At 42.3% G+C, this 21,107-nt stretch overlaps 1 protein-coding gene across 2 annotated transcripts in view; it reads left to right on the forward strand.

Annotated features, from left to right (window-relative positions):
* The window catches only part of btaf1 (BTAF1 RNA polymerase II, B-TFIID transcription factor-associated), a 215,145-nt gene that overhangs the window by 114,687 nt on the left and 79,351 nt on the right, over nucleotides 1-21,107 (forward strand). For both annotated transcript variants that reach the window (XM_070876808.1, XM_070876809.1), the window contains exons 10-16: nucleotides 4,575-4,670; nucleotides 5,436-5,612; nucleotides 5,758-5,898; nucleotides 17,327-17,451; nucleotides 18,355-18,475; nucleotides 18,852-18,956; nucleotides 20,513-20,662. In XM_070876808.1, the coding sequence (XP_070732909.1) occupies nucleotides 4,575-4,670; nucleotides 5,436-5,612; nucleotides 5,758-5,898; nucleotides 17,327-17,451; nucleotides 18,355-18,475; nucleotides 18,852-18,956; nucleotides 20,513-20,662 (915 nt within the window). The remainder of the gene's footprint in view (nucleotides 1-4,574; nucleotides 4,671-5,435; nucleotides 5,613-5,757; nucleotides 5,899-17,326; nucleotides 17,452-18,354; nucleotides 18,476-18,851; nucleotides 18,957-20,512; nucleotides 20,663-21,107) is intronic.

Below are 21,107 nucleotides of genomic sequence, written 5' to 3' on the forward strand. Positions count from 1 at the left end.
ACGCCTATCTATTCCCCTTACAATAGGATCCCCTACCACTATAGCTCACCCTCTCTTTCTTCTGCCCTCCTGTGCTGCAGAGCCACCCATGGTGCCATGAACCTGGCTGCTGCTGCCTTCCCCTGATGAGCCATCTCCCCCAACAGTATCCAAAGTGGTATGTCTGTTTTGGAGGGAGATGACTACAGGGGACTCCTGCACTACCTTCCTACTCCTGCTCTGCCTGATGGTCACCCATTCCCTATCTGCCTTTGTAACTTTTACCTGCGGTGTGACCAACTCACTAAATGTGCTATTCACGACATCCTCAGCATCGCGGATGCTCCAGAGTGAATCCATGCGCAGCTCCAGTGCCACAATGCGGTCTGACAGGAGCTGCAGCTGGATACACTTCCCGCACACATAGTAATCAGGGACACTGGAAGTGTCCCTGATTTCCCACATTGCACAGGAGGAGCATGACACGGGTCTGGGCTTTCCTGCCATGACTTAACCCTTAAATTAACTTAATTTGGCAACAATGCCAAAGGTTTCTTACTGATACGACAAAGAAAAACTACTCGCCATCAACCAGCCAATCACTTTCACTCTTGGCTGTGGCGTCACACTTCGATTTCTTTGTTTTACCTTCGGCCTCGATCTCCCGACTGCCGCTCCTCCTCCCGAGCTCCGCGTCCTTTTATCCGGGTCTCGATCTCCCGATTGCCGCTTCACGCCCTTTTATCAGGACCTCGATCTTCTGACTGCCGCTACTCCTCCTGAGCTCCGTGCCCTTTTATCAGGGCCTCGATCTCCCGACTGCCACTGTCCTATTGTAGGTTCATTTTTCCTGCAAGGAGGAAAAGACGAGAGGGTTGAGTGAGAGTGATGGAATAAGTGTAAGGAATGAATCGGTTACATCTGTAGAGGGTGACTATGATGGAATGGGGTGGTAATGCCAAGTGGCCTCCTTGTGTGTTGTTAGTTTGTATGATGGCATTAGGATGAGGGTGAGTGTGAGGGGTGGATAAGCAGAAGAAGATGTAGTAATGTAGATAGAGAGAGGGATGGGTGGGTGTGCAAGTTATGTTGGTGTGAGTAGGGATGTGCAGGAGCAGAGTTGGGAAGGCAGAGTGATGGGGATGTGCTCAGAGGTGCAGCAGGATGAAGTTGACTGTGGCATTGCACTTGCCTTTCCTGATCGAATGAAATCATTGAAACATTTGCGGCATTGCATGCAGGTCCACCTGACTACTTCCCTGCTGTTGACCTCTGCTATTTGGAGCCAGGCTCTTTTTGTCTCTGTGGAGGTCTCTTCCGCCCATTTCTTTTTTTCTTTCATTAGAAGGGAAGCGAACCTCCCTGCATGCTCTCTCTCCCTCCACAAGTATATGGAGTGAGTCATCGGAGAACCTAGGTGCAGCCCTCTGTCTCAGTGCAGTCATGTTTGGGACTCTCTGTAGCAGTCCAATTATGCAGTGTGCTACCTGCACACTCCTAGAGGAACCTTGAAATGCAATGTAGCCATGGCCCCTTTAAATATCCTGGCTGAAAACATGTCATTGCGGACGCCATCAGACCCACACCATTTAATAGGGTCGGGAAACGCACGTGGCGACCTCAATAGGCCCCATTAACGGATTGTCGATCTTCGGAGCGACATGGTATGAAGAATGGAGTCGCGACCTGCCACAGTGTCTGCCTGCATCTGACTCGCCCAGGTACAGAAAATTCCAGCCATTGTATTAAGGGAAAATTAAGTTACATTGAGAGTAATGGCTAGGGGACAAAAAGCAAATAGGTTAAAATTAATATTTTTTGGATTAGGACGATATGGGTAGTGGTTTTCTTCAGGGATCTCTTGTTTTCTGTTTGTATAAGCACATGAGAAATGATATTGAAGTTTGCTGATATTAAATTATTGGGTATGACAAACTGAAGAACAGGTCAGCAGAATAGACAGGTGGGTAGCAGGTGCAGTTTAGTGCAGAGAAATGTAATGTAGGAGTGCAGATACAAGATCCTTAAAAGTAACCGTCAAATAGATAAGACCATAAAATGAATACAAAAGCAGGGGAATGTTTGGTTATGCCACAAATGGGAGCATTGCATATGTTTCTGGACATTACATGGAAAGAAGGATTATGGAGTCATGGAAAGGGTACAGCGAAGGTTTTCTAGAATGATGCAAGCAATGAGAGGTTATAGATGTGAAGAAGTGTGTGAAAAATGAGTGTATTTTTATTGGAGCAAAGAAGTTTAGAGGGGCATCCTGGGGTGCATTTACACTTCTAGCTATTCATCTGAAACCAGTAGCTGCAGTTGGTTTCAGTTAGGCAGAGCCCTGTTACAACTTGCATTTATTTACTGCCTTTAAGGTGGAATGTTGTCCTGTTTTAGTCATACTTTTTTGTCAACTTTAACTACCCTTCATCAGTTTTTATGCAGAATGTCTTGCATTATCCCTAACTTCGTAGGCTTACTGTTGTATTTGTTGTCGTCTGGATCTAGATCTGGAGGTGGAATGAAGGGATTGTTTATTAGGGGGATGCACTGTCTTAACCACTTTAGAAATTGCTATATGTTTTTAAATCTTGTAAGTGCCCTGCCACTGTTCTGTGATTACTAATTGCAGAGTGCAAAGTGCTACTGGAAAGGCTCCTGTTGAATTGCCTGACTTCTGCCAGGAGGGAGCTCTGCATATGTGAGATGACAAGAGTCATGCTTCTAGACAGTAAAGTTTTGAGCGTGTGGGCGAGAATGTCTGCTTCTTCAAAACATTGAGTAAACCTTTTGCAGTAAGGTTATACAATTCTCAGGAAGCCTGACTAAACACCTCAGCACTTTTTAAGTGAGGCTTCACACTATTATATCTGCACTCCATGCTGTGTCCAGCTGAAGCGGTATGAGATGCTGACTGATGGGGGAAGGAGATTGTCATCACTGTGTTTTGGAGTCAGGGGGCTTTGCTCCACAGTTATGTTATAGCTTCTGTGTTTGAGCAATGTAAACCAATGTGCAGCAGTGCAAAAGTGCCACTTAAGATTACAGTTTTTATTTTTAAGAATTATTTGAGACACTTATCCTGAGAATTTTAAAAAATTTTCACTTTTTTGATGTTTGCACATAAAAGTTTATCAGCCAAGAAGGCAAGATATTTGAGCTCCTGCATATTTCAACAAACAAATCAATACAGCTTCTTGTCATCCTGCCAGGGGGTACAGGAAATCAAAGCAAATGTATACCAGAAACATATGTAGGTCTATGCCCTTTCTGCAAGCTAGTAAGTATTCTGTTAACCTTAGACTAAAATTAATTGTATTTAGTTCCCTTGGAGGTGATCCTAGCTGAGACCGAGAAACTGCATCTGCTTTCCCCTTGAAGTTCTGTGCATCTCTCCCTCATCTACTCCACCTCTGATAGCAGAGTCTTCAGCTTTCTTGTCTCTGCTCATGGGAACTTCCTCCCTATTTCTTTACAAGATTTAATCAAATGAATCCCACATGGCATGTAGGGTTTCAACATCTAAACTAAGCTATAATTTGCAGCATTAAGCAATGAGAAGCCCCTAGAATGGTTTAAAATCGATGGAACAGAGATTTGAGACTGCAGGTAGATTACTGGTTAAATAGGTCATGTGAAACTCAGATTAGCTAGCATTGAGTTAAGCTTCAGAACCTCATGGACTTTGCAGAACTTTAAAGGATTGGAAGCATCATTACCCATCCAATCAACTAATTCAATTTTCTGTTAAGTAAAATCTGTTAATTGTATCCTTAGCACTTCTCTATTCTTAAACTTCATCACTGCCATAACATTGCTTGCCTCTGCCCTTACCTTGCCCCTACTGCTGACAAAACTCATATCAGTGCCTTTTTCATCTCAACACAACTTCTCAATTCATTCTTGACCACCCTCCATAAACTTCAAATTGTCTAAAACTCTGCCATTCTCACTAAGACCTACTTGTTCATCCATGCTAAATTACACTTCCTCTGTCCTTCAATAGACTTAAATGTAATATCCTTGTCTAAAATTTCCTCCGGTATTGCCCTGCCCTACCTCTGCCACTTTCTCCAGCCATACTCTACCCTCGTCCCTATGTATGGTCAGTCCTCTGACTCTGGACTTCTGTGCATTTCCCCTCATCTGCTCTACCTCTCATAGCAGAACCTGCAGCCGCGTTGACTACTCGTGGAACTCCCTCCCTATTTCTTCACATGATTAATGAAATGAAACCTACATCTGAAGTGCTTTTTTAATTCATTAATGAGGTGACTTTTTTTTACCATGTTCAGAAGTGTCCAATCTACTGCGGTAGGACCACATCCAGCATTTAAAGCCCAGACAATCCTATTTGTGCTTTTATTTCTAATGTCCTAATGTTTGAATTTTGTGACCCAAAGTTTGGGGAAAGCTGTCTATTTAAAGCATTGGTGGATAAATCATAAGTAGAGTTCCAAGACATTTTTGTATTAACAACTTGAGATCTAGTTCAACTTTATATATGCACCTCCTGCTCAAGGCTCTGTGGTGCATCCATATATGGCCCAGGAAGACAATTTTAATCACCTGTGCTACTTTGTATTTTTCAGATTGAACAACAGCACCAGGAATGGTTAGAGGACTTGGCTATTCGTCTACTTTGCGTGTTTGCACTGGACAGATTTGGAGATTTTGTATCTGATGAGGTATGTGCTCTGTGATTTTAGGTGGGGAGGAAGGGGAATACTTTCAAAGCAGCAATGCCCATAGCTATTTTACAAGTGAATTTCTGAAAGGCTTGAGCACGAATAGATCTGTGTTTTTTCAAAGTAGTTGTTCAAGTCGTTTTTTTATTGGTTATAGATGAAAATCATTGTCCAATATAGATAACTACTGTATGCCTCACAAAGGTCAGAGTACTTGTGAAATATTGTAAATGCCGTGCAGAAAGCTTTCGTCCAAATTTATATAGTGTGTGAAAATGTTTGTTTTAAATTAAACTTGATTACTTGTATGTTTTAAATCTACAAACACAAATTCCTATTCAGTTTTAAATAATTTTAACTTTATGAAAGCATCAAAAGTCATGTTCATGCTTCTAATGTAACGTTGTATATTCAGAGCATGAAAGGCAGTCCTATAGCTACAGTGGACTCCAGACTAGGAGACCAGTGTTCAAATCAATTGTGCATTTCAATTGGGATTTACTTAAGAGATTGAATTTCTATATTTGGAAGAAGAAAAATAAATTTTCCAGGGAGGGATCCATTCCCTTTCTGGGCCAGCACATCACTTGGCAGATTGTCTGACCAGTAGCATTGATCTTCTCCATGGACAAGTCCTTGGGCTCAACCATCTCATTGTCTGTATCAGTGATGGATAATATAGATATACGGGCTTAAGTAGGTAGGGTGGTGAAAGAGAAATATCCACAAAATGTGTAAAAATGTATTAATGTTTTTGTCTTAAAGGTTGTGGCACCCGTACGGGAAACTTGTGCTCAAACTCTTGGAGTTGTGTTGAGGTACATGAATGAGAGAGGGGTGCATGGAACAGTGGTTGTTTTATTAAAATTGCTGGCACAGGAACAGTGGGAAGTGAGACATGGTGGACTTCTAGGAATAAAATATGCTTTGGCAGTTCGGCAAGTAAGTTGCAACATTTTTCTGGCATCTACAAAATTTGTTGCAGTAATTTGGAAATTAATGTTAAACATTTTAGCTATACTTTTAATTTGTACAAATTTCAGTTCATGTGAAGTGATCCAAGTTAATTATTTATATTTTATTGTAGGACTTGATTGAGACATTGTTACCAAAAGTCCTTCCTACGATAATTGATGGTCTACAGGATTTGGATGATGATGTTCGTGCAGTAGCAGCAGCTGCACTTGTACCAGTCGTGGAAAACCTTGTACATCTTCAAGCATCTGAGGTTAGTTCAGAATCTGGCTAGTGAAGTGCATATTCTCAAGGTAGAAACAGGCCAAGAGAGTTGTTTTAGATTGTAAAGTGACAGCAGCAACGTCTTTTATTGGGCTGCAGTTCTGAAGAACTACCAGTCCTTCAATACCTTGATTAAAGTGCAAGCTTTTGATTGTGAGGACCTAGAAAACTGACCCCATGGATGCTTCAAATAAGAGTTGATGCCATTGAAGTGTCACTCTGACTGCAATTGATTAACTCACCATAGACCAGAGATCAAATCTGGGACCTTCCTGGTCTGTTGCCTCAGTACTACACTCTTCTTTGGTTGTGTGGTTACTCACAAAGCTACTCTACAATTAATCCACGGCACTCCCTGCCCATTGTGAAATGAAGAGAGTGGTTTAATATTGCTATATACACAGTGGACCAATCAGTTCTCAGACTGATGACATATTGGGCCCAAGTTTCCACAGGATAAAAAACGGGCGCCCCTCTGAGCTGGACGCCCGTTTTTCGCGCCTAAAACGGCGCCAGAAAAAAAACGCGCTATTCTCGAGCGCTTTGCAGCTCCTTGTCTGTTTGTCACAGCGCCCCATAGGGGCGGAGCCTACACTCGCGCCGATTTTGTAAGTGGGAGGGGGCGGGTATTATTTAAATTAGTTTTTTTCCTGCCGGCAACGCTGCGCGTGCGCGTTGGAGCGTTCGCGCATGCTCAGTGTGAAAAAAAACATTGGCACTCGGCTATTTTTGTAGTACTTTGTAGCTGTTTCATTTTTGAACATTTTTTAATAAAATCACATTGCCATCAGCACATCAACACTGAGGCTACCCTTCTCACTGTCTCCTTGACTCCCTCCCCTCTGCGGCAACAAACGGCTCTCTCCTTCCCCTCCCTCCCCTCCCCTGCGCGGCAACAAGCCGCTGTCTCCTTCCCCTCCCTTCCCTCTCTCCACGGCAACAAGCCGCTGTTTCCTTCCCCTCCCTCCCCTCCCTCCCCTCTCTCCACGGCAACAAGCCGCTGTTTCCTTCCCCTCCCTCCCCTCTCTCCACGGCAACAAGCCGCTGTTTCCTTCCCCTCCCTCCCCTCTCTCCACGGCAACAAGCCGCTGTTTCCTTCCCCTCCCTCCCCTCTCTCCACGGCAACAAGCCGCTGTTTCCTTCCCCTCCCTCCCCTCTCTCCACGGCAACAAGCCGCTGTTTCCTTCCCCTCCCTCCCCTCCGTGGCAACAAACCACTTTCTCCTCCCCCCCCCCCCCACCTCCCCGCTCAGCGGCACGAACGGCTTTCTCCTCCTCCCCCCCCCCCCCCCCCCACCCCCTCCCGCTCAGCGGCACGAACGGCTGCAGAATTCTCCCTGGCTGAAGCACTTTCACACAGATAGGAAGATGGTTTATTTAAACTTTTCTTTGCTTATAAATGTTTATTCAGGTTGGATTTATTTGTATAATATTTGTAGAAGTATAAATAAGGATTTATTGTAGAATTTAATGACTTCCCTCCCCCCCCCCCCCCCCTCCCCCCAACCTCATTTTGGACGCCTAATTTGTAACCTGCGCCTGATTTTTTAATGTGTAGAACAGGTTTTTTCAATTCTACAAAAATCTTCACTTGCTCCATTCTACTTTAGTTTGGAGTAGGTTTTCACTGTGGAAACTTTCAAATCAGGTGTCAGTGGTCGGACACGCCCCCTTTTGAAGAAAAAATTCTGTTCCAAAGTAGAACTGTTCTACCTGACTAGAACTGGAGAAAAAAAAATGTGGAGAATTGCGATTTCTAACATGGTCCATTCTCCACCAGTTGCTCCTAAAAAATCAGGCGCAAATCATGTGGAAACTTGGGCCCATTGGCCCTGAATTTTCAGTTGTAATAGAAACATAGAAAAATAGGTGCAGGAGTAGGCCATTTGGTCCTTCGAGCCTGCACCGCCATTCAATAAGATCATGGCTGATCATTCCTTCAGTACCCCTTTGCTGCTTTCTCTCCATACCCCTTGATCTCCTTAACCGTAAGAGCCATATCTAACTCCCTCTTGAATATATCCAGTGAACTGGCATCAACAACTCTCTGCGGCAGGGAATTCCACAGGTTAACAACTCTGAGTGAAGAAGTTTCTCCTCATCTCAGTCCTAAATGGCCTACCCCTTATCCTCAGACTATGTCCCCTGGTTCTGGACTTCCCCAACATCGGGAACATTCTTCCCACATCTAACCTGTCCAGTCCTGTCAGAATCTTATGTTTCTATGAGATCCCCTCTCATCCTTCTAAACTCCAGTGAGTAAAGGCCCAGTTGATCCAGTCTCTCCTCATATGACAGCCCAGCCATCCCTGGAATCGGTCTGGTGAATCTTCGCTGCACTCCCTCAATAGCAAGAACGTCCTTCCTCAGACTAGGAGACCAAAACTGAACACAATATTCCAGGTGAGGCCTCACTAAGGCCCTGTACAACTGCAGTAAAACCTCCTGCTTCTATATTCAAATCCCCTAGCTATGAAGTCCAACATACCATTTGCCTTCTTTAACACCTGCGTGCCTACTTTCAGTGACTGATGAACCATGACACCCAGGTCTCGTTGCACCTCCCCTTTTCCTGGTCTGCCGCCAATCAGATAATTTGCCTTTGTGTTTTTGCCCCCAAAACGGATAACCTCACATTTATCCACATTACACTGCATCTGCCATGCATTTGCCCACTCACCTAACCTGTCCAAGTCACCCTGCAGCCTCTTAGCGTCCTCCTCACAGCTCACTCCGCCACCCAGTTTAGTGTCATCTGCAAACTTGGAGATATTACACTCTATTCCTTCATCCAAATCGTTGATGTATATTGTAAAGAGCCTGGGTCCCAGCACTGAGCCCTGCGGCACTCCACTGCCATTCTGAAAAGGACCTGTTTATCCCGACTCTCTGCTTCCTGTCTGCCAACCAGTTCCCTATCCACGTCAGTATATTACCTCCAATACCATGTGCTTTGATTTTGCACAATAATCTCTTGTGCGGGACCTTGTCAAAAGCCTTCTGAAAGTCCAAATACACCACATCCACTGGTTCTCCCTTGTCCACTCTGCTAGTTACATGCTCAAAAAATTCGAGAAGATTCGTCAAGCATGATTTCCTTTTCATAAATCCATGCTGACTTGATCCGATCCTGTCACCGCTTTCCAAATGCGCTGCTATTTCGTCCTTCGTGATCAGTTCCAACATTTTCCCCACTACTGGTGTCAAGCTAACCGGTCTATCATTACCCGTTTTCTCTCTCCCTCCTTTTTTAAAAAGTGGTGTTACATTAGCTACCCTCCAGTCCATGGGAACTGATCCAGAGTCGATAGACTGTAGGAAAATGATCACCAATGCATCCACTATTTCTAGGGCCACTTCCTTGAGCACCCTGGGATGCAGACTATCAGGCCCCGGGGATTTATCGGCCTTCAATACTATCAATTTCCCGAACACAATTTCCCGCCTAATGAGGATATCCTTCAGTTCCTCCTTCTCACTAGACCCACTGTCCCCGAGTACCTTCGGAAGATTATTTGTATCTTCCTTCGTGAAGACAGAACCGAAGTATGGTTCAATTGGTCTGCCATTTCTTTGTTCACCATTATAATTTCACCTGAATCCGACGTTTGTCTTTACTAATCTTTTTCTCTTCACATGTTTATAGAAGCTTTTGCAGTCAGTTTTTATATTCCCTGCAAGCTTCCTCTCGTACTCTATTTCCCCCCCTTAATTAAACCCTTAGTCCTCCTCTGTTGAATTCTAAATTTCTTCCAGACCTCGGGTTTGTTGCTTTTTCTAGCCAATTTATATGCCTCTTCCTTGGCTTTAACACTATCCTTAATTTCGTTTGTTAGCCATGGTTGAGCCACCTTCCCATTTTTATTTTTACTCCAGACAGGGATATACATTTGCTGAAATTCATCCATGTGATCTTTAAATGTTTGCCATTGCTTATCCACCGTCAACCCTTTTAGTATCATTTGCCAGTCTATTCGAGCCAATTCATGCCTCATACCATCGAAGTTACCTTTCCTTAAGTTCAGGACTCTAGTTTCCGAATTAACTTTGTCACTCTCCATCTTAATAAGGAATTCTACCATATTATGGTCACTTTTCCCCAAGGGGCCTCGCACAACAAGATTGTTAATTAGTCCCTTCTCATTACACAATACCCAGTCTAGGATGGCCAGCTCCCTGGTTGGTTCCTCAACATATTGGTCTAGAAAACCATCCCTAATGTACTCCATGAAGTCCTCCTCCACTGCATTGCTACCAGTTTGGTTAGCCCAATCAATGTGTAGATTAAAGTCGCCCATGATTAGTGCTGTACCTTTTATTGCACACATCCCTTATTTCTTGTTTGATGCTGTCCCCAATCTCACTACTACTATTTGGTGGTCTGTACACAACTCCCACTAGCGTTTTCTGCCCTTTTGAATTCCGCAGTTCCACCCATACCGATTCCACATCATCCAGGCTAATGTCCTTCCTTACAATTGCATTGATTTCATCTTTAACCTGCAACCCCACCCCGCCTATCCTTCCTAAATGCTGAATACCCTTGGATGTTGAGTTCCCAGCCTTGGTCCCCCTGGAGCCATGTCTCCGTGATGCCAATCACATCGTATACATTAACTGCTATCTGCACAGTTAATTCATCCAACATATTCCGAATACTCCTCGCATTGAGGCACAGAGCCTTCAGGCTTGTTTTTTTAATACACTTTGCCCCTTTAGAATTTTGCTGTAATGTGGCCCTTTTTGTTTTTTGCCTTGGGTTTCTCTGCCCTCCACTTTTACTATTCTCCTTTCTATATTTTGCTTCTGCCTCCTTTTTAATTTCCCTCTGTCTCCCTGCATAGGTTCCCTTTCCATGCCATATTAGTTTAACTCCTCCCCAACAGCACTAGCAAACACTCCCCCTAGGATATTGGTTCCGGTCCTGCCCAGGTGCAGACCGTCCGGTTTGTACTGGTCCCACCTCCCCCCAGAACCAGTTCCAATGTCCCAGGAATTTGAATCCCTCCCTTCTGCACCACTCCTCAAGCCACGTATTCATCTGAGCTATCCTGTGATTCCTACTCTGACTAGCACATGGCACTGGTAGCAATCCTGAGATTACTACTTTTGAGGTCCTACTTTTTAATTCTAAATTCGCCTCGTAGTACCTCATCCTGTTTTTTACCTATGTATGTCATTGGTACCTATATGCACCACGACAACTGGCTGTTCACCCTCCCTTTTCAGAATGTCCTGCACCCGCTCCGAGACATCCTTGACCCTTGCACCATGGAGGCAACATACCATTACTGGCGTCTCGGCTGCGGCCGCAGAAACGCCTATCTATTCCCCTTACAATTGAATCCCCTATCACTATCGCTCTCCCACTCTTTTTCCTGCCCTCCTGTGCAGCGGAGCCAGCCATGGTGCCATGAACTTGGCTGCTGCTGCTCCCCCCTGATGAGTCATCCCCCTCAACAGTACTCAAAGCGGTTTATCTGTTTTGCAGGGGGATGACCGCAGGGGATCCCTGCACTACCTTCCTTGTACTGTCAGCATTCGCCATCATTACAACTGTGAATCTGACAGCAACTTCTGGAGCACGCACATGTGCATTTAAATGCAGAAATCTAGAAGTTGCTGTCAGTCATTCCTTGCTACTCCTCACGGCACACTGTTAAACTCTCCACCAATTGAACCAGCCAATTGAAATCATTGAACTGATGAGAACTTAAGCTTTTACGCTGGAATATTATACTTAAAAACAGCCCAAAATGTTGCGCCTTGTTGAATGAGGTGAAACTGAGTTTTTAATGGCGTACTGAGTTACAATTACTGCTGAATAACCGTTCTGGCCCTTAAAAACTAATTTTATATTTCTGGAATATCAAATTATTTCATTATGATGAAAATTGCATGGGTTTTAATTTTTTTTTTTAATTAAGTTTGTTTGATATTTCAGCTTCTATCCCATGTGCATGTCCCAATCTTTATTTGCCTCTCAGTAAGAATGATTAAAAAGTGAATGAAAATCAATTCATTTTACTTCCTGGTTTGCTGTCTGAGAATTCTTCAGTGTGATTGGGTGCTTAGCCAGCTTGATGACATCACTTGCTGGAGATCCCCTAGACTTGACGTCAGATTCAAATTAACGTCGGGAGAGATGAAATTGATGCCACAGAAATTGTTAGAAATTTGTGGGCAGCTTTCTTCGAGGTCAGCAGCGAGCGTCATCACTTCATCACTGACCGCAAAATCTGGGCCATTGTTTCTAGTATATCTATCTACATAATGGCATGCATCTCTTGTCTACAAAACCTTACTTCCAGTTGCCCAGTTGTTGTCACACATTTATCAACTTTTCCTATTTTAAATTTTTGCATCCACATAATGGAAACTGCTTCTGTAAATGTATTATGCTGTAATTCCATCCTCCTTCCAGTGGTGATACTGTAACACCTCGGTTTTGCATCTACCAGCTGCTCGGGTTATATTGCAGAGCAGCTCCTCTGCTGCAAGCCAACTCTACTTCTCTGCTTCCCAAGTACTTATGTTTTACTATTTAACGATATGAATATCAAAGCAATATAAAAATAAGAACTGAATGTATCACTTTTTAAAATGGGAACTGAACTATATCTCCACACACTGGTCCTATTATCCCCTGTCCTCTAATGGCACTTATCTTTGTCTCCCTGTATACAATGCCATAAGACATTGATAAGAATAGGGGAAAATGTGATGTGCTGATTTCATAAATATTGCAGCTTTTGTTGGTTTTGAATTATAAAAATCCTAAAGTTTAGAATGTATTAAACAGAGTGTGTCTTTCATCATCCTCATTTTAGATTTTTAAAAGTTCAATTTTGAAAGCAAACAAAGCCTCTAATAATCAGCTGATTCTCCTGGTTATCAACTGTATTTTATTGATGGATACAAAATGTATACATTCTAATTATTACCTGTGAGACAGTGATTGCAAGAGATAGGCAGGCAGGAAGACAGGCACATGTTCCCAATGTTGGGGAAGTCCAGAACCAGGGGACACAGTCTAAGGATAAGGGGTAAGCCATTTAGGACCGAGATGAGGAGGAACTTCTTCATCCAGAGAGTGGTGAACCTGTGGAATTCTCTACCACAGAAAGTTGTTGAGGCCAATTCACTAAATATATTCAAAAAGGAGTTAGATGAAGTCCTTACTACTCGGGGGATCAAGGGGTATGGCGAGAAAGCAGGAATGGGGTACTGAAGTTGCATGTTCAGCCATGAACTCATTGAATGGCGGTGCAGGCTCAAAGGGCCGAATGGCCTACTCCTGCACCTATTTTCTATGTTTCTATACAGAAGTGAGGGTAAATCAATGGAGACAGACACAAAAAGAAAGAGACAACACTTTCAGAAACCAATCACAAGACACCTGACGAGTTGTGAAATTCGATCCTCTAAGCACCGGTTAAAACTCCCAGAATGCTAATGTAAATCTGTGACCCTTATGTTATACTATACATGGCATCTTTTTCTTTCTATCCTGCCTAGTGGCACATGATGCAACCATTACTTGTACTGCTTTTTAACATCCAGCAGATTGTGCTCAAGATAACCGAGCTTTTTTACATGGACAAGTTGTTGGCCTGACTCATAACACCCTATGATGAGTACCAGCTAGATACAATGTGGCGGGGGTTGGGGCACTCCACTCAACGGACATGAGTATCCAGTGTTCCCCATGCCAAGGCTGTCTGGAGTAGAGCTCGAACCCATAATCTTCTGACTCGGAGGCATTCCTACATGTCGTCCTACATTGCATAAAAAACTCTTAAATATTTTTTTATAGAAAGGCATATCCTCTGACTTGCCATGAGTTACGCTACAGATAATTTATTGCCATAGATTAAAACTAATTTTGCAAGAAATTGCATGAGTTTAAAATACTTGAATTGAGGTACTCTGCTGCAGATGCTGCTCAGTTCACTGTTTTCACTATCCACTTCACTATTTTCTGGGTTTTTTTTCCTACTCCCCAACTATCCAAGAGTTGGACAATTTTTGCTATCTGGGAAGAGAAGATCACTTGGAAGCATTGAAGTTGAACTGCTTCCTCAACATGCTTTTTGACTTTTTCTCTTCCTGCCGCCCCCCCTCCTACCTCCCCCCCCCCCCCCGACCCCTCCCCTCCCCTCTTGAATGCTAAATGTTTGATTCAGTCAGTTGGTATCACTTGCTTTTTTTTTCACCATGTATAGTACAACTTTGAAATAGCAACAGTTCACATTGAATTCCAGTGCAGTTTCTTTTAATTTGATGGACAGCACATTGCTCAGTCAAGATTTTTCTTCTAATAAATATACTTTTGATTGTATTCAGAAAACATATTGAAATAGATTGTTGATTAGCATGCAAGCTCTCATTTGTATTTTTTCTTAACACTTGAGTGAGGGAAAATAAGAGGAAGAGGGAAAGGCTCAAATTTCAAATTAATGCAAAACTGGGATTGGCCAATTGTTGAAGCATCCAGGGTTCTCAGGATCTAAATAATCACATTTTGGCCAGTGTTGTCTTTTACACCTCAGCATCTTCCTTGCTCGGTTTTTGTGTCATAACATCAAAAGATTTAAATTGCAGCAGCCTTCTCTTTCAAGTTGCACGTTCTACCCCCAAATTCAATTGGCCATTTAGGCAGTACACTACACTGTTTAAAACCTCAGTCCCATCCAGATATAGTCTGAATTTTGGCAAAACAGGTTGCATGCAGCCCTCCTACTTGCAGTACATAAGAACATTAGAATTAGGAGCAGGAGTAGGCCATTCTGCCCCTCGAGCCTGCTCTGCCATTCAATAAGATCTTGGCTGATCTTCTACTCCACTTTCCTGCACTGCCCTCATATCCCATGATCCCCTTAATATTCAAAAATCTATCAATCTCTGTTTGAATACAATCAAAGACTGAGGGCTAGAGTTTCCCTCAACACCCGATTGCTGCCCAGAAAAACCGCTAACGTTCTGCAACTAACGCTGACGAAACTTTCCATAATAAAGGTAAAAAATATCGCCTGGCGAGAAAATGGATCTTGCACTAATATTCTCGGCGGTTAAAGGCGAAACTAGGTGAAACGGGCGGTTCGTACCGGAATGGATGGCAAGTACTAAAATTTAGTCCGAGGCTACGGTTGGGCCTAGGGAGGGGGAGGGGAAACTCAAAAAATACTTTTTCAGGTAAACAAAAAATAAAAAGTTACAAACGTTCTCAAAACACTTTTTTTTTTAACGTAATCGCTGTTTTAGAATTTTAAAAATAATAACTTACCTTTCTTTGCAGGGTACTCACTTACCACCCTGTTCTAGCAGCTTTTCGTGGGCGGTTTCCTCGGCAGTTTGTATGGGTCCTCCACTGAGGCAAAACTTAGATCCTAGTGGTTTTCTCGGCAGTGCACGTGGGTGGTTTGCTACCCGGCGGTCTTTGCAAAATGTGGGCAGAAGTCTTTAAAAAAATGAAAAGGAAACTTTCATTGGGCGGTTTTTCATCAAAAAACAGCTGTACTGCCGAGAATACTGCTGAAAATGAAGGCGAATGTCTAGCCCTGAGCCTCCACAACCCTCTGGGGTAGAGAATTCCAAAGATTCCACCACTCTGAGTGAAGAAGTTTCTTCTTATCTCAGTCCTAAATGGACGACCCTTATTCTGAGATAGAGACCCCTGATTCTCGATTCCCCAGCCAGAGGAAACATCCTTCCTGCATCTACCCTGTCTAGCCCTGTAAGAATTTTATATGTTTCAATGAGATCACCTCTCATTCTTCTAAACTCTAGAGAATATAGGTCGAGCCTGCTCAATCTTTCCTCATAGGACAATCCCCCCCCATCCCAGGAATCAGGCTGGTGAACCTTTGTTGCACTCCCTCGATGGCAAGTATATCCTTCCTTGGGTAAGGAGACCAAAACTGTACACCGTACTCCAGGTGTAGCCTCACCAGGGCCCTATATAATTGCAATAAGATGTCTATACTCTTATACTCAAATCATCTTGTAATGAAGGCCAACATACCATTTGCATTCTTAATTACTTGCTGTACCTGCATGTTAACTTTCAGTGATTTGTGTACCAGGACACCCAGGTCCCTCTGAATACCAACATTTCCCAATCTCTCAACATTTTAAAAAATACTCTGCTTTTCTATTTTTCCTACCAAAGTAGATAACTTCACATTTCTCTACATTATATTCCATTTGCCATGTCCTTGCCCATTCACTTAGGCTGTCTATATCCTCTTGAAGCCTCTTTGCATCTGTCTCAACATATGTTCCCACCTCACCTTATATCAGCAAACATGGATATATTACATTTTGGTCCCCTCGTCCAAATCATTGATATAGATTGTGAATAGCTGGGGCCCAAGCACCGATCCTTGCGGTACCCCATTAGTTACAGCCTGCCAACCTGAAAATGACCCGTTTATTTCTACTCTCTGTTATCTGTCAGTAACCAATGCTCAATCCATGCTAGTATGTTACCCCCAATCCCATGAGCCCTAATTTTGTTTAATAACCTCTTGTGTGGCACTTTATCGAATGCCTTCAGAAAATCCAAATACACCACCTTTACTGGTTCCCCCTTATCTATTCTACTAGTTACAACCTCAAAAAACTCATAAGTTTGTCAAAAATGATTTCCTTTTCATAAATCCGTGTTGACTCTGCCCAACCCTATTATTATTTTCTAAGTGCCCTGTTACCAGGTCTTTAATAATAGATTCTAGCATTTTCTTTACGACTGATGTCAGGCTAACTGGTCTGTAGTTCCCCGTTTTCTCTCCCCCTCCTTTCTTAAATAGCAGGGTTACATTAGCTACCTTCCAATCTGTGGGAACCGTTCTAGAATCTATGGAATTTTGGAAGATGACAACCAATATATTGTAGTACAGTGTGATGTCCGAAATCCGGAAACCTCGGGACCGAGGCCGTTCCGGATTCTGGTATTTCCGGATTTCGGAACGTCTTTGCCTGGGCCGAGTTGGTGGGTAGGGGAGAGGGGGATGGTGGGGCGGGGGGCGAGAGGAGTCAGTTGAGCCGCCAGAGGTCGGGGGGGGGGGGGGGTGGTGGGTCGGGCTGCCAGAGTGCGGGAAGGGGGCGTTGGTGGCTTGGGTCGGGCCGCCAGAGGTCAGGAGTGGGGGTGGGTTGGTCGTGCCGCCGGGGTTGTCTGTTGGGCCAGGGCGGAGGAGTCCAGATTTCGGAACATTTTCCGGTTTCCGGGCGACCCCGCCAATTATCGGCCCGGATTCTGGAACTCCGGATTTTGGACGTCGCACCTGTAGCACTATTGTGCACTTCTGTTAAATTTCCTAACATGTAAAATTTGTTATTTGCTTCCCTCAACCAAGTCTTAGTAACTGTGTACCTGTATTTACTTTGCCAGTAATTTTCTCTTTTTGTTATTTCTAGGTGCCTTTTATAGTCAATACTTTATGGGATGCTCTTCTAGAGTTGGATGATCTTACAGCTTCAACTAACAGCATCATGACTCTGTTGTCATCACTATTGGCGTATCGTCAAATCCGACTATACAGGTAATCATTTAAGAGATTTTAATGGTATAACCGTGACGCATTGTGAAAAGGATTTTTTATGAGATATGCTGTCCAAAATGTACTTGACACCTTTAATTGTGATTTTTTTTTTTCTTCTTCTTCTTCCTCGTTTACCATCTAATTTCCCCATTTTTCTTTTGTGATATTCTGGCATTGACCATAGAATTTTACAGCACAGAACGACACCATTCGGTCCACTGTGCCTGTTCCAACTTTGAGTTATGTACTTAGTCCCATTCTGCTGCCCTTTCTCCACACACACTATTTATTCACATCCTGTTTAAAAGCCATTATGGATTTTGCTTGCAACACTGTTTCTGGTAGGGCATTCCATGTCCTAACAACCTTCAGCAAAAAAATGTAAATGGGGTACATGATAAACTCTGAAATGGTTAATCGAATAAGATTTTGGATAACATTTTGTGCTTTGCAAAGATGGCAGGGGTGAGAGGCTTTAGTTATGAGGAGGGATTGAAGAGAAACTGGGGCTGTTTTCATCACAACAGATAACGTGAAGAGGTCTGATCGAGGTATTCAAAAAAACATTTTGAAACTCATTTTCTCATTCTTCATGGGGAAAACCCCTGATGATCACAAACAGGAGCTTACCATGGGCCAAATCGTAAATACAAGCCTGAATCCTGCCAACTCATGCCACAGCACAATGGGACACCAAACATTTCAGTTTTACCGTTTTTGAGAGTCGTGTGCAGTCCTAAAACATCGCAACCTCTTAAATATGGCAAAATTGTCACGAGAAATGCGCACTAGATTGCACATAATTGTTTAAATGTTGCTAAGAAATTTCAAGTGTAATATTGCATGAAAGCTTTAGCAATATCTCTTTTCTCGTATAAAACTGCAATTTTTTTTAATTACCAGTATCCAGCAATCACTTACAGTTTTGGTTCCTCGAGTTTGGCCATTTTTACGTCATACTATTTCTTCTGTTCGGAAAGCAGCTTTGGAAACTTTATTCACTCTTTTGTCTACACAAGATCAAGTACGTATTTTTATATTGAGATGTAGAATGTGCAACTGATTACCCTTCCTGCATTAATACAAAATCAAACTACTGCGGATGCTGGAAATCTGAAATAAAAACAGAAAATGCTGGAAATACTCAGCAAGTCAGGCAGCATCTGTGGAGAGAGAAACTGAGTTAACGTTTCAGGTCGATGACCTGTCGACAGATTCTGATGAAGAGTCATTGACCTGAACTGTTTACTTTGTTTCTCTCTCCTGTTCTGCTGAGTATTTCCAGCATTTTCTGTTTTTATTTCATCCTACCTGCATTGATTTTTTTTTTAAACATTTCCATAGTGTGAAGATAGTTATTTATGTAGAACATTTGTACAATAATTGTTTTCATTTTTCAGAGCTGTGTAATGTGGTTGACTCCAATTCTACAAGATGTGTTAAGACATATATATCAATCATGTATTTTGGAAAGCAATCAAGAAATTTTGGAACTTATTCAAAAGGTGCCATTTTCTTCAATTTAATGATCATTGTTATAAGAATTGGCTAAAAATTAGCTGATGATTTCAAAAGATTAACAAGTTTGCAGTAATTTTATTACTAAACCCTTTTGTGTTCAATTAATTCTGTATGAATTGTTTTTAATGGTAGAATCCGATGCATCTTTATATTTAGTGTATAGAAAATTGTTTAGATAACTTATTTAGCAAGTTCCAAAGAAGTGTGTGGTCATCTGATCACTTTGAAGAGCATTTTTGCTTGTGATGAAGTGTAAATCTTGTGACTCCTATACAAGGAGCAAATTGTTCAACCTCTGTGAAAGGGAATGGGTTGAGTGGCCTTTTCTTATTCTTTAGTTTTGTACTTGTGCTTTTTACTTATAAAAATGTAAAAATGCCAATAATTCCAAGGTTGGTCTGATAACTAGGAAACAAAATCATCCTGTTGCAGTAGGGAGAGTTGGAGGTTAAGGAATATTGTGTTCAGTTTTGGTCTCCTAATCTGAGGAAGGACGTTCTTGCTATTGAGGGAGTGCAGCGAAGGTTCACCATACTGATTCCCGGGATGGCAGGACTGACATATGAGGAAAGACTGGATCAACTGGGCCTTTATACACTGGAGTTTAGAAGGATGAGAGGGGATCTCATAGAAACTTACAAGATTCTGACGGGACTGGACAGGTTAGATGCGGGAAGAATGTTCCCGATGTTGGGGAAGTCCAGAACCAGGGGACACAGTCTTAGGATAAGGGGTAGGCCATTTAGGACTGAGATGAGGAGAAACTTCTTCACTCAGAGAATTGTTAACCTGTGGAATTCCCTACCGCAGAGAGTTGTTGATGCCAGTTCATTGGATATATTCAAGAGGGAGTTAGATATGGCCCTTACAGCTAAAGGGATCAAGGGGTATGGAGAGAAAGCAGGAAAGGGGTACTGAGGGAATGATCAGCCATGATATTGAATGGTGGTGGAGGCTCGAAGGGCCTACTCCTGCACCTATTTTCTATGTTTCTGTGTACATTAGGCTTGAAATTTTGTTGTGCAAATATTAGTTTACAAATGCTTAATAGATTAGAATGCCATTCCTTTGTCAGCTATTTTAACATAAACCTTTAAACTGTTTAATCGAGTTGTATAGATTTTGCTCATCTTAATGTATGTTAATGGCAATGGGAGATGTGGATATCACAAAGCAAGTCCCTAAAATGGCACTGTTAGAATTTTTGCGGCTATGACAATCCTGACATGCAGAGGAGACACATAGTATTGAAAGAATACAGAGCACTTTACTTAATTGGGGTAACTTAATTTTTTGGAAGAAAATGAGGGAGATGTACGCTGATGGCCTATTAAAGTTATCCTATTTAAGTTAAACTTAATGGAATTAAGTCAAAATATTGATCCTCTTACTGGTCATGTTCATATGTAATAACTTATACACAGAATCATTACTTTGTAATTTAATTATTGTAACATATTTCTATTTTTGATCTAGACTGGCATCAAGGCTAAAAGATATGCGATACACCAACTTAATGCATATTTTCCCTTGTATTTAGGTGTGGTTGGAGTTGTTGAATAAAGCCCCTATCCAGTATGTGGTCGCTGCTGCTTGCCCTTGGATGGGAGCTTGGTTGTGCTTAATGATGCAGCCTTCTCATTTGCCAATTGATTCAAATATGCTATTAGAGATAAAAGCCAAATCAAAGGTATTGATTTTGTATTGGTTAAGGGTCCATTCAGTCTTGTCTTTTTATAATTATGAAAACTCCACCCCCCCCAAAAAAAAAACTGCATTCTCACTAGATGTTAGTGTTGAGGAAAACTCTAGAACTAAGAAATGACTTCATGATTTTGATTTTTAATTCTTGTGACTTAATCAGGTCTAAATAATAGTTTGATTTAGGCAATCTCCAAAAATGAATAATCGACATGGTGTCACATGCTTATGGTCCAAGTATAACTGGATTGAACCAGCGTGCAAAGAAATCAATACTTGTTACTGACATGGGAAGCAGCTATAAATCAATTTTTAATTTTGCTTAGTTTCCTGAAATTAGAATACATTTAAAAATATTGAAATCTGCGACTGGGAAACTGCTACTGGGATGATGTAACTTATCCTGTCCAGCTGTTGTGTAAATATCTTTTTTG

The sequence above is a fragment of the Pristiophorus japonicus genome, chromosome 3 (genome assembly GCF_044704955.1).
Source record: "Pristiophorus japonicus isolate sPriJap1 chromosome 3, sPriJap1.hap1, whole genome shotgun sequence".
NCBI classification, from domain to species: domain Eukaryota; kingdom Metazoa; phylum Chordata; class Chondrichthyes; family Pristiophoridae; genus Pristiophorus; species Pristiophorus japonicus.